At 40.4% G+C, this 12,758-nt stretch overlaps 1 protein-coding gene across 1 annotated transcript in view; it reads left to right on the top strand.

Moving 5' to 3' along the window:
• Positions 1-12,758, top strand: part of Dync2h1 (dynein cytoplasmic 2 heavy chain 1) — a 192,232-nt gene that overhangs the window by 92,786 nt on the left and 86,688 nt on the right. The window contains exons 60-63 of the mRNA XM_051155884.1: positions 8,217-8,303; positions 9,623-9,749; positions 10,359-10,500; positions 11,002-11,111. Of these exons, the coding sequence (XP_051011841.1) occupies positions 8,217-8,303; positions 9,623-9,749; positions 10,359-10,500; positions 11,002-11,111 (466 nt within the window). The remainder of the gene's footprint in view (positions 1-8,216; positions 8,304-9,622; positions 9,750-10,358; positions 10,501-11,001; positions 11,112-12,758) is intronic.

The following is a 12,758-nucleotide window of genomic DNA, read 5'->3' as shown; positions in this document are numbered from 1 at the left end:
TTGATCCCCACACAATAATAGTGGGAGACTTCAACACCGCACTCTCACTGAAGGATAAGTCATGGAAACAGAAACTAAGCCGAGAAACAACATCATTAACCAATGCCATGGGTCAAATGGAGCTAACAGATATCTATAGAACCTTTCACCCAAACAAGAAAGAATACACCTTCTTCTCTGCAACCCATGGAACCTTCTACAAAATCGATCACATCGTAGGTCACAAAGCAAGCCTCAATAGATACAAGAGGATTGAAATAATATCTTGTATCCTATCAGATCACCATGCTCTTGGGCTGCAATTCAACAACAACAGGAATGACAAAAAGCCTACACGTACGTGGAAACTAAACAACTCTCTGCTAAATGACACCTGGGTCAGGGAAGAAATACAGAAATTAAAGACTTTCTGAAATTCAATGAAAATGAAGGAACAACATACCCAAATTTGTGTGATACATTGAAAGCAATGCTAAGAGGAAAATTCATAGCACTGAGTGCCTTTAAAAAGAAATTGGAAACATAGCACATAAGCATCTTAATGACACAACTGGAAGCCCTAGATAAAAAAGAAGCAGAAACACCCAAGAGGAGTAGACATCTGGAAATAATCAAACTCAGGGCTGAAATTAATAAATTAGAAACTAAGAAAACAGTCCAAAGAATCAATAAAACCAAGAGCTGGTTCTTTGAGAAAATCAACAAGATAGACAGACCGTTAGCCAAACTAACTAAAAGGCAGAGAGACAGTATTGAAATCAACAAAATCAGAAATGAAAAAGGAGACATAACAACAGACACTGAAGAAATTCAAAGAATCATAAGATCCTACTTTGAAGGCATATATGTCACAAAATTTGAAAATCTAAGGGAAATGGACGATTTTCTTGATTAATTTCACTTGCAAAAGTTGAGTGAAGAAGAGATAAACAAGCTAAATAGTCCCATTTCCCCTACAGAAATAGAAGCAATCATTGATAGTCTCCCAACCAAAAGAAAAAAAAGCCCAGGGCCAGATGGTTTCAGTGCAGAATTCTACCAGACCTTCAAGGGCGAGCTAATACCGATACTCTTCAAGCTACTCCAAAAGATAGAAATGGATGAAACATTACCAAATTCATTCTATGAGGCCATAGTCACATTGTTACCTAAACCTCACAAAGATTCAACAAAGAAAGAGAAGTTCAGACCAATTTCTCTTATGAACATCGATGCAAAAATACTAAATAAAATACTGGCAAAACGAATACAAGAACACATCAAAGATATCATTCATCATGACCAAGTAGGCTTCATTCCAGGCATGTAGGGATGGTTTAATATACGGAAATCTATCAATGTAATCCACCATATAAACAAAATGAAAATAAAAAACTACATGATCATCTCCTTGGATGCAGAGAAAGCATTTGATAAAATTCAACACCCATTCATGTTTAAAGTTTTAGAGAGATCGGGGATACAAGGCACTTTCCTCAACATAATAAAGGCTATATACAGCAAGCCAATAGCCAAAATCAAAGTAAATGGTGAGATACTCAAGGAAATTCCTCTAAAATCGGGAACAAGGCAAGGCTGCCCACTCTCTCCATATCTCTTCAATATTGTACTCGAAGTTCTAGCCAGAGCAATAAGACAACAAAAGGAGATCAAGATAAAGGGTATCCAAATGGGAAAGGAGGAAGTCAAATTATCCCTATTTGCAGATGATATACTGTACATAAGTGACCCTCAAAATTCCACCAGAGAACTCCTACAGCTGATAAACACCTTCAGCAAATTAGCTGGATACAAAATTAACTCAAAAAAGTCTGTATCCTTCCTATACACAAATGACAAGCTTGCAGAGGAAGAAATTAGGAAAGCCACACCCTTCACATTAGCCACCAGCCATATAAAATAGTTAGGAGTTACTCTAACTAAGCAAGTGAAGGACTTGTCTGAAATAAATTTCAAAACTCTGAAGAAAGAGATTGAAGATGACATGAGAAAATGGAATGATCTTCCTTGCTCATGGATCGGGAGAATTAACATAGTAAAAATGGCCATCCTACCAAATGCAATCTACAGATTCAATGCAATCCCTATCAAAATACCTACACAATTTTTTAAAGACATTGAAAGTTCAATCCTGAACTTCATATGGAAAAACAAAAAACCCAGAATAGCTAAAACAATCTTGTACAATAAAAGGTGCTCCAGAAGAATCTCCATACCTGATCTCAAACTGTACTATAAAGTAATAGTAATTAAAACAGCATGGTACGGGTACATCTGATAAAGGTCTAATGTACAAAATATATAAAGAACTCAAGAAATTAAACACCACTAAACCAAATAACCCAATTGAGAAATGGGGCTTGGGACTAAACAGAGAATTCTCAACAGAGGAATATCAGATGGCTGAGGAACACTTAGAGAAATGCTCAACCTCCTTAGTCATCAAGGAAATGCAAATCAAAACAACTCTTGAGATTCCATCTTACACCCATCAGAATGGGTAAGATCAAAAATTCAAGTGACACCACATGCTGGCAAGGATGTGGGGAGAGAGGAACCCTCCTTCATTGCTGGTGGGAATGCAAACTAGTACAGCCACTTTGGAAATCTATCTGCTGCTATCTAAGAAAACTGGGAATAGGGCTTCCTCAAGACCCAGCTATTCCACTCCTTGGAATATACCCAGAAGATGCTCCAGCACACAACAAGAAAATTTGTTCAACCATGTTCATAGCAGCCTTATTCATAATAGCCAGAACATGGAAACAGCCTAAGTGTCCCTCAGTAGAAGAGTGGATAAAGAAACTGTGGTACATATACACTATGGAATACTACTCAGCTAATAAAAACAAGGAATTCCCGAAATTTGTGGATAAATGGATTGAGCTAGAAATGATCATAATGAGTGAGTTAACCCAGAAGCAGAAAGACTCAAATGGTATATACTCACTTATATCTGCATACTAGCCCAAGGGGCATGTCCCACGAAAGCCTTCACTTACCAGGAAACTGGGACAGAGGGGAGGACATCCTATTGGGACTCTAGATGAGAGAAGCATGGGAGAATAGCAAAGTAGAAGGATCCAGAGGGTCCTAGAAACCTACAAATAGAACATTATGATAGGCAGATTTGGGCCCAGGGGTCCCGCTCAAACTAAGGCACCAGCCAAGGACAATACAGGCGGTAAACTTTAAACCCCTACCCAGATTTAGCCAATGGTCAGAACATTCTCCACAGTTGAGTGGAGAGTGGGATATGACTTTCTCACTTACACTGGTGCCTCACATTTGACCATGTCCCCTGGAGGGGGAGACCTGGTGGCACTCAGAGGAAGGACAGCAGGTTACCGAGAAGAGATTTGATACCCTATGAGCATATACAGGGGGAGGTAATCCCCCTCAGGAACAGTCATAGGGGAGGGGAATAATGGGAAAATGGGGGGGGGGGGCGAGGGAAGAATGGACGATACAAGGGATGGGACAACCATTGAGATGTAACAAGAATAAATTAATTTAAAAAAATTTTTAAAAAATGTAACAACATAAAAAAAAGCCAATTTTGAACTTTCAACGTTGAAGTGAAAATAAAGCTTAGAGTTATATGAACATAACTAAGAAACATTAAAATAAAATAAAGCTTATAGATGCATGAACAAAAAACCAAACCAAGCCAAAACAAAACAAAACAAAACAAAAATCCAAAAACACAAGAGACAGCACATGCTGCTGATGTTATGGAGCAAGGGAAAAACTCCATTGCTGATGGGAGTGCAAACTTGTACAACCACTTTGGAAATCAATATTGTGGTTTTTCAGCAAATTTGGAATTGATCTACTTCAAGACCCAGCTATAACACTCCTCAGCATATACACAAAGGATGGACCATCCTACCAGAACCATTTGCTCAACTATGCTTATACAGCTTTATTTGTAATAGCCAGAAACTGGAAATAACCTAGATGACCCTTGAATGAAGAATGGATAAAGAAAATGTATACATTCACACAATGGATTATTTCTCAGCTGATTAAAAAAATGACATCGTAAAATGTGCAGGCAAATGAATAGAACTAGAAGAAAAAGTTCCAGAGTAAGGTAACCCAGACCTAGAAAGATAAACATGGTATATAATCACTTATAAATGGATATTAGATGTAAAGTAAAAGACAGGCATGCTACAGTCTGTACACACAAAGAGGGTGAGTAACCAGGAGGACTCAAACTGGAGATTTGTGCATCTCCCAGGGAAAGGCAGGTAGAATAGGTTTCAAGAGTTGACGTGGGGCAGTGGGGAAGAGAACAGGGGGATCAAGTTGGGGGTGGACGAAGAGAGTCCTGGGAGAGATGCCTGAAGACAGGCATGGCAAGGGAGAGCCTAGTGTTGTGGAACCTCCTTGGCACCAACAAGGGTGACCCCAGTGAAGACTCCTAGTAATGGCGAATATGGAGCCGGAACCACTCATCTTCTGTGACCAGGTGTACCTTCCAGTGGAGGGACTGGTACACAAACCCGGCCACGGAACCTTTGATTTACGATTTGTTCTGCCTATAAGATGTGCTGGGGTAAAGGTGGTGGGGAACTTGAGGATGTGGCCAGCCAATGACTGGTCCAGCGTGAGAACCATGCCACCCAAGAGGAAGCTCGTATTTGGCACTACCTGGTTATCAGGAACCAGAGTGTGGATAACCCAGAAACCCAGGGTGGAACCAAACATGACCATCAAGAGGAATAAAAAGTCCATGAAATGATTCCTAATGATATTCTGCTATACTCATAGACTGGAGCCTAGCATCAGAGAAACTTCATCTGGCAACTGATAGGAGCAGATGCAGAGACCCACACCAAACACTAGGTGGAGCTGGAGGAATCCCATGGAGGAGGGGGTGGGAGGGGGAGGATTGTGGGAGCCAGCAGAGAATCAAGGAATCAAGAAGGCCCATAGACTCAACTAACCTGGGCTCATAGGCTCTCACAGAGACTGAAGTGACAATCAGGGAGCCTGCATGGGTCTAATGTAGGTCCTCAGCATATATCCTAACGTTGTGTGGCTTGCTGTTCTTGAGGGACTCCTAACAGTGGGAACAGAGACTATCTCTGACTCTTTTGCCAGCTTTTATGACTCTTTTCCTCTTACTGGGTTGCCTAGCTTAGCTTTGCTGTGAGAATACATGCCTGGTCTTTTTGTAACTTGTTATGCCTTGTTTGGTTGTATACATGGGAGGGCAGCTCTTTTCTGAAGGAAAATGGAGGTGTGGATCTGGGTGAGAAGGGAGGTGGGGGACACTTTGAGGAGAGGATGGAAGTGAGGCTGCAATCAGGATGTAATATACGAGAGAAGAAGGAATGAGTGATAAACTGGGTCATTCTTTTCGGCTCACATGCTATGTTTTTATCTGCAATCTCTCAGCACAAACCTTGAAGCATTACTGGTGATCTCGTAGCTTTCTTTTTTCTTAGTGTTATTCTTCTTGGCTCAGAACTCTAGGGTCTTATGTATGGCTGGGGTCTCAGCACTTCTCTTCATTGTTGTTCTGGGCAGCTCCTCTGTCTCTTTAGTTTGTTTCATCATTTTATTATAAAATTTTTTTTCAGTTCCTTGGTGTTTTAGAATATATGTTTTAGTGTTTTCTGTGAAAATATACATGAGACAGAAAGTGTTTGGAGTTCTTGCACGCACATACCGTATTATCATACATGTTACACATTGGAGTGGCTTGTATGTAGTCATGTGATGGCCTTGTTCGAGCATGTGGTTCCTGTGCCAGAAGCTTCAGCAGCATCCTGTCTTTGTTAAGTGTGCAGATATTTTCACTCTTGCAGATGCAGAGTGAGAGATACTTGGGGTCGGGTAAAGCCTTCAGTCTGTTTGAATTTAACCTTCAGGTGATTTAGTGCACACACTGAAGGTCAAGCCCCCCCCCTGTCTGCTGACTCCCAGAGTGCAGCCTTGCTTTTGGAAGAGTAGTGCTGTTTGTTTTGCGATGCCTTGTACTTCTTCTCTTTGGAAGTTTTTGGGACCCTGCTTCTGGGGTTGGAATCCCTACATTTGGGGTAGGGTACACTCAGTGCACATATTGGTTCTGGAGATGTTTATTATTCCTTCAGTGGTTTCTTTCTGTGCCTATCAGTATTCTGGGCTGTTCCTGTGCACACTGGGCTACATGTTTGTGCAGTCGCCACTCAAGAAGCCCGGTGGCATGTTGCTCTGCAGTTAGCAAGTCCTAAAGTAATGTGGTCCTATGTGGTTGTTCCTAGTCCTGCCATGGAGCTTTCCCAATTTTTGGCATTTTAATCCATTTGTAAACAAACTACCCAGTCACAGATATGGTTAGATTTCAGCTCTAACTTCAATTCAAGACAGGATGGCATTGCCAGGTTAGCCTCACCTACGAAAGAAGCCAATCCGAGCCAGGTTAAAAGTATAAAAAGGGAAGGTTAATTTGTGAGCTGAGGCTCCTGGGCAAGTTCACCAGCCTTAGGGGTTGAGGCCAGGAGAAGTCCCGGGAAAGGTTTTGAAGGAATGCAGGTGAAGGGAGATTGGTGCAGGAACTTGAGATGTCTGCCTGCCACCTGCTGGGCTTGGAGACCTGGTGGCTCCAGGTGAGGGGTGGGACAGTCCTCAGGAATGCCAGGAATGTGGAGGCTTAGAGGAAGGAGTGAGGTTTACCAGACCACGTGGGGGAGGGAAGGGCAGCTGGAGATACCAACAGATATGATTTTGAAATTTGTTGTTTTTTTTTTTTTTCTGGTGAACTTTTCTTTTTTTTTTTCTTAAGTTGTGCTTATTTCAAGGACAATGAAATCCTTCTGTGAAGACCCTGGGTGATGCTGTCTACCTCTGCTTTCCCTTTCTCGTCATGATTTGATGATCTCCCCTCCCCATGTGGCATACATACACCAGAGCCAACCTGAGGCTCTGCCACTTCTACAAAAAGAAGCTGCTCTTTTTGAAAGTGTGGTGGTGGAAGGACTGCCTTCATTGTCACGATCAGAAACTTCTACTAGTCTGCTGTGACAATGCTGGAAGTAATCTAGTATTTTCTTATATCTGGTTTTAATAATTTCAGGATTCTGATAACAATAATGACACTTTGTGCAAAATGGAGAATAGGCTCCCAGGAAGACCGTTGGTCCGGGGTTGTGTGTTTATGCATGCAGTGCCCTTGCCTGCCTGCCTCCCATGCCTGCGCTGCTTTGTTCTAGCAGCGTCCTGTTTGTGTTTCCCGTGCTCTGTTAGTCTCTTTCAGTTCCACTTTCTTTCTTTAACATTCTCTCTATCCACCTAAGGGTGTAATTTTGTTTCAGTTTTTTTCCTGGCCTTCCATACTTCCTCCTGGAATCAGACATTCATATTCTTTGTTTTGGTTCTGGGTAAAAAGCATTCTTGACAGGGCAAGTCCTTGACTGTGAGTAATCAATATACAATCATAGAAACTGGAGTGTGTGGTCTGTTTGTCTCTGCTGGTGTGAGGATTCTGGCCAGGTGATGACAACTCCTCAGTATTTGGTGGTACGTTTTAGACCAAAGAGAGGCATTCACGTTTTCCATAAAGAAGTATCAGACCTTGGATGTATGGCGTCACTGGGGCTAGAGAGGGTTGGGTGGAGTGTTAGCTAGTTGTGTTGGGTTTTGGATTGGCCTCAGGGGAGGGGCGGAGTTTGATATCTAACTCTTGAGTGCATCCCACCAACTTCTGGACATGTTTGTATCTCTAGCTTTTCTGTTACTTTCAGAGACAAATGCAGTCTACCTTCTAAGCATTTGGAATTCTGTTTATTTTTACTATGCCTTCTCACAGGCATCTCATGTTTTGTTTGTTTTCATTCTGGCCTATCAGTACTTAATTTCCAAATTTTACTGAAAATTTTCCTTTGCCACACATTTTAAATTTTCTTTATTATATATGTAGGGTGTGCATATTTATTTCCTTGCCACCATTTTATGTGGTTTTGAAAGAAGATAGGAAAACATGTGTACTGTTTTTATTTAGAAGCCTACAGTCACAAGTCTATGAAAATACAAATTCCAAGAAGCAATATGAGTGATATCAAAGGGTACACTTTTAGTTTTTAGTTTCAGCATTGCTTCGTGTATCTATGAGGTTGGGTTATAGCACTGAACTCTGGCAGTTCTGTTAACATTTACTCCTTAAAATGCTGCTTTAATGTTGAAATCTAAAATAGAGTGATATCTAACATTGAGTCATACTTTAGGAATTTGAAGAAAACTGAAGACAGGAAAAGGAAGCTGGAAGATCTTCTTAACTCTGTTGGTCAAAAAGTGTCAGAACTCAAGGAAAAGTAAGTTTGGCTTGGAACTGCAGGATGCCTGAGCTTATTTTAAAGGCTTTCACATCCTGTCATAACCATTGTTTTATTTGCCTTTTCTCACATCACTTTCAAGTGGAGACAGGTAGGGAGCAGTTGAGATGTTCTCTTTACTGAGCTATGTGATGGCTCATGGCTGTGGCTCCAGGACGTAGTCAGGGAGGAAGAGGATCAGGAGGCTGAGGTGATCCTGGGCTATATGCAGCCTGGGCTACATGGCTATGTATGCAGCCTGGGCTACATGGCTATGTATGCAGCCTGGGCTGCATGGCTATGTATGCAGCCTGGGCTACATGGCTATGTATGCAGCCTGGGCTACATGGCTATGTATGCAGCCTGGGCTACATGGCTATATATGCAGCCTGGGCTACATGGCTATGTATGCCTCCTGGGCTACATGGCTATGTATGCAGCCTGGGCTCTGCAAGACATAAAGCAAAGCCAAAATAACTAATAGCAGTAATTTTCTACAAGTGTATTTTCTTCTTCTTGTGGACTGAGGGTCCTGTGCATGCTAAGAAAAACTGCTAATTTAAAAAAAATTATGAAAACTTATTTTAGAAATTGTGTATCACATTTTCCTTTCATAGTGGGAGTATAGGGAAGTGATTATAGAAGACAGTCCAGTGCTGTCCTCTGGACTCCACATGTTCCTACACAAAAGAACATATCTGAAGTGTACTTATGCATACATTCTACACTTAGGCATATACAGACATACACACTGTTAAAATTCAGCACTAAGTGAGAGATGATACACAACGGGCCAGATATTTTTGTTTGCCAGGTAGATGCTCGAGAGGATTAAGCCAAGAAGTACGGTGAGAGGAATGGAGTGGGTAGAAGATGCTCTGGGAACTTTCAAACTTGTGGTATGTTGTCATCATGTAAAAACTCCACATCATATTAGATAGGCTTGTGCAACTAGAATAGAAAGAAACATTTATGACGTATGGTTAGCTATTTCTTAGGGTCAAGCCTTGAATAAACATTTTGAAAAATGTGTATAGAATGTTGGCTGTAGAGGCTCTGTCTAGCCTTGGAACATACAGAATGAGATACTGGACTGACTCTGTTGTAGGTGAGGGACCTGGGGCTTTGTGTTTGTGTTATGTTCTACCACAGAGCTCTACTGGAGCAAAGGTGGAAGGAAGGAAGCCTTTGAGTGTAAGGCTTGTCTACCTATCCATCCTGCTAACGGTGTTCCATTCACATAGGTAACCAGTATTTCCCAAGGAGAAGGGGATTAAGTGTAATGTTTTGTTTCTAATTCTGTGTTAACGCTTTCTTAGATTTCAGAGCAGGACTTCAGAAGCTGCCAAGCTTGAAGCTGAAGTCAGCAAGGCACAGGAGACCATCAAAGCGGCAGAGGTCCTCATTAGTCAGCTGGACAGAGAGCACAGGAGATGGAATGCACAGGTTCGTTGAGGACGAGAGCCATAAAGATGGAAAACCTGGTGTGGAATTAGTGTATTTGTTTAAAAAAACAAAGAGACAAGGAAAAATATCCATTAGCTTATAGCTGACCTTTGACTGACAGTCTAGAAGTCAATGGCCAATCAGTAAGTGACCTTTAAGCAAAAATGTCTTTTTATGAACACACTTTTGGAAAATAACCTATTCTCCTTTGGCTCGCCCATGTTGCTGAGAAGTGCAGGGAGGGCAGTGACCCGAGCGGCTTCCCTTACCACAGCACGGGCATACTCAGTGCTGTTGACCATGTGTGTCTTATTGATAAAGTCCATGTTTTCCACATTAGTGACATTTGGTTTCTTTAAAAATGTTTTTATTTAATTGTGAAGGGAGGATGCATATAACAAGAGGAACTTTTGTTCCTTTCACAGGTTTACTTATGGAAATATCTTGTCTTTCAAACTTTAAAAAATTTGAGTTCTTACTGATATTTTGAAATTTTGATGATTGAGTTGTGAAGGTGGCACTAGTTAAGCCAGTGCTGGGTTGTTTTCCTAGCTGTGATGCTGTCCTGTCTTCAGAGGGAGTGTACCCACACTCACTGTCTTCTTCCAGGTGGCAGAGATATCGGAAGAGTTAGCTACCCTCCCCAAAAGAGCTCAGCTGGCGGCCGCGTTCATAACCTACCTGTCTGCTGCTCCGGAAGGCCTCAGGAAGAGCTGTCTGGAGGAGTGGACCAAGGCTGCTGGTCTAGGAAGTTTGTATTGAGTTATTATTACAAACTTGAACTTTCATTATGCCCCAACTGGCCCTTCCACTCCTGTTCCCCTTACTTCTTTTAACTTTTTTTTTCTCTATGTCACCAAGGATAGATAGTATGGCTACTTCAGATTTGCCAAATCTCATGGATTTTTTTGTAAATTGTTTTGTTATTATGCTTTCTATTCCTTCATCCTTCTGAATTATTTTTAATTTTGTACAACTGTACATTAATTTCACATGCTAAAATGAAATGTGAGGCTCTAAATTTTCTTGTGAATTTTGTGGTCTTTACAAATTATTGTGGCCGTGAAACATTCACTTAGAATTAATTAAGATTTCTGCTCATTTTCACTTTTTAAGAAACTTCTGTCCCCAGATTTATGTTGTAATACAGAGGAATAGGTATCAGGCCAGGGCATACCACTGGCCTTTTCTGCTGGGCTGTCTATCAAGCGCTGGTCGCTGTAGTGACTGCTGGGTGCCTTTCACTTTTCAGAATTTCATCTAAGGCGATTTCTTTGTACTGAAAGTGAGCAGTTGATCTGGAAAAGTGAAGGCCTTCCTTCTGATGACCTTTCCATAGAGAACGCCCTTGTGATCTTACAGGTAACTGATAAGATTGTCTCAGTTATATTTAAAGGGCTACACAGCATTGCAAGTGTGAAGTAGTAGCTTTTATAGCGATATTTTTAGCTAAATAAAATGCCATATATTGATAATTAAAGTTGATTATCTACTGTTTAGTATAGTTTCTTTTTCAATTCAATATAAAAGCGCAAGCCAATATGGCCTTTTTGGAGACAAAATACTTGAATTGAGCGCTTTAACAGTAATAGTAATAGTTATATTATAGAGATCCTGATTCATCTCATGGTCTATTTCTCTCATAAATTTTGTTTTTCAATTTAACTTAATTTAATCAAACAAAATTCTAAAATAAGAGTAAGTTTTGGGTTATGGGTTTATGGGTTAGAAATAGACATTTGTACATTTTTGAAAATTGTTTCATGTAGTATGTGGTTTGTTACAGTTGGAAATACTTTCTTGGCAGTAAATTTAGAATCCACATTCAAAGCCACGGTTAAAAAACACCATAAACTAAAACATTTATTACATTGTTCAATGACAATTTCATATGCATACTTAGTCTACTCTGTTTACTCTTTCCTCAGCCTCCTTTCTCTCTCACTGCCTTCTCTATGACCTCCACAGTGGTCCCCTTTGCACATTTATGCCTTTTTGTTTTGATTTGTGACTTGAACAAATTGTAAAGTTTAAATGAAGTTTGGTTTTACCACTAATTTGGTGTAGCTTTCACATTTTTTTTTTTTTTTTGTATTTGTTTATAGCATGTGTGTGCAAATATATAAGCAAGGTCAGAAGACACCATGCAGGAGTTTCCCACCCCCCCATGGGGCCAGGGCCTCCACCACTGAGCTGTTCTTGCTGGCCCAAGGACATACTAACGTCTTCTCCTAAGTGATAGGAATTTATTTTTTGCCTCAATAGCTTATACTTCATAATACTCTTAGTCTCTGTCTTGCTTCTGAAACATTTCCTTGTGAACACAGATATTTTTCTTTTTTATACTTTAGTCTTTTACCTCCCCCAACAAGTGTGTATGTGTGTGTGTGTGTACATTAAATAATGTGATTCTTGGTTTGAGTTCTGTTTATTGCTTTAATTTTGTTTTATTAGACCTATTAATTATCCACACTTTAGTTCAGAATACCAGAGTGTTGCCTGGAATAGATTACTGACTACAAATTAAATGGCTTTTCAAATTTAATTTGATTTTTACCGTTTTTCCACCTACTTCTTAAACAATTCTTAAATTGTTTAAAATGTGCTGAAATAAACACCTGGAGTCCCAGTTGCTTTTTTAGTGTTGTTCTACACTGTTCTCTGTCCTCCCTCCACCCCGTGTGCTTTGTCATGCTTATTATACTTACTGTTCTTTTCTTCAAGATTTTGGGCTCATTCCTTCTTTCCATAGTAGTCATCAAAGAAAGTAATAATTTTCACATGTTAGGCCTGGCATAGTGGCGCACTCATGCTATCCTAGCCTTAGAGTCTAAAGCAGAAGGATTTTGAGTTCCAGGAGTTCAAGGTTACATTTACATAGTGAAAACCCAAAGCAAAACAAACCAAAAACAACCCCTACAAGAGCCTTGATGATTTAAGAATCATTTCCTAAGAATGGGTGATGTGATGGTGGAGCTAAGCCTGTAGAAAACATGTTTATCACATTTT

Source organism: Acomys russatus, chromosome 14 (assembly GCF_903995435.1).
Source record: "Acomys russatus chromosome 14, mAcoRus1.1, whole genome shotgun sequence".
NCBI classification, from domain to species: domain Eukaryota; kingdom Metazoa; phylum Chordata; class Mammalia; order Rodentia; family Muridae; genus Acomys; species Acomys russatus.
Note: the sequence above shows the minus strand (reverse complement) of the source record. Positions and strands in the feature narration are given on the sequence as shown.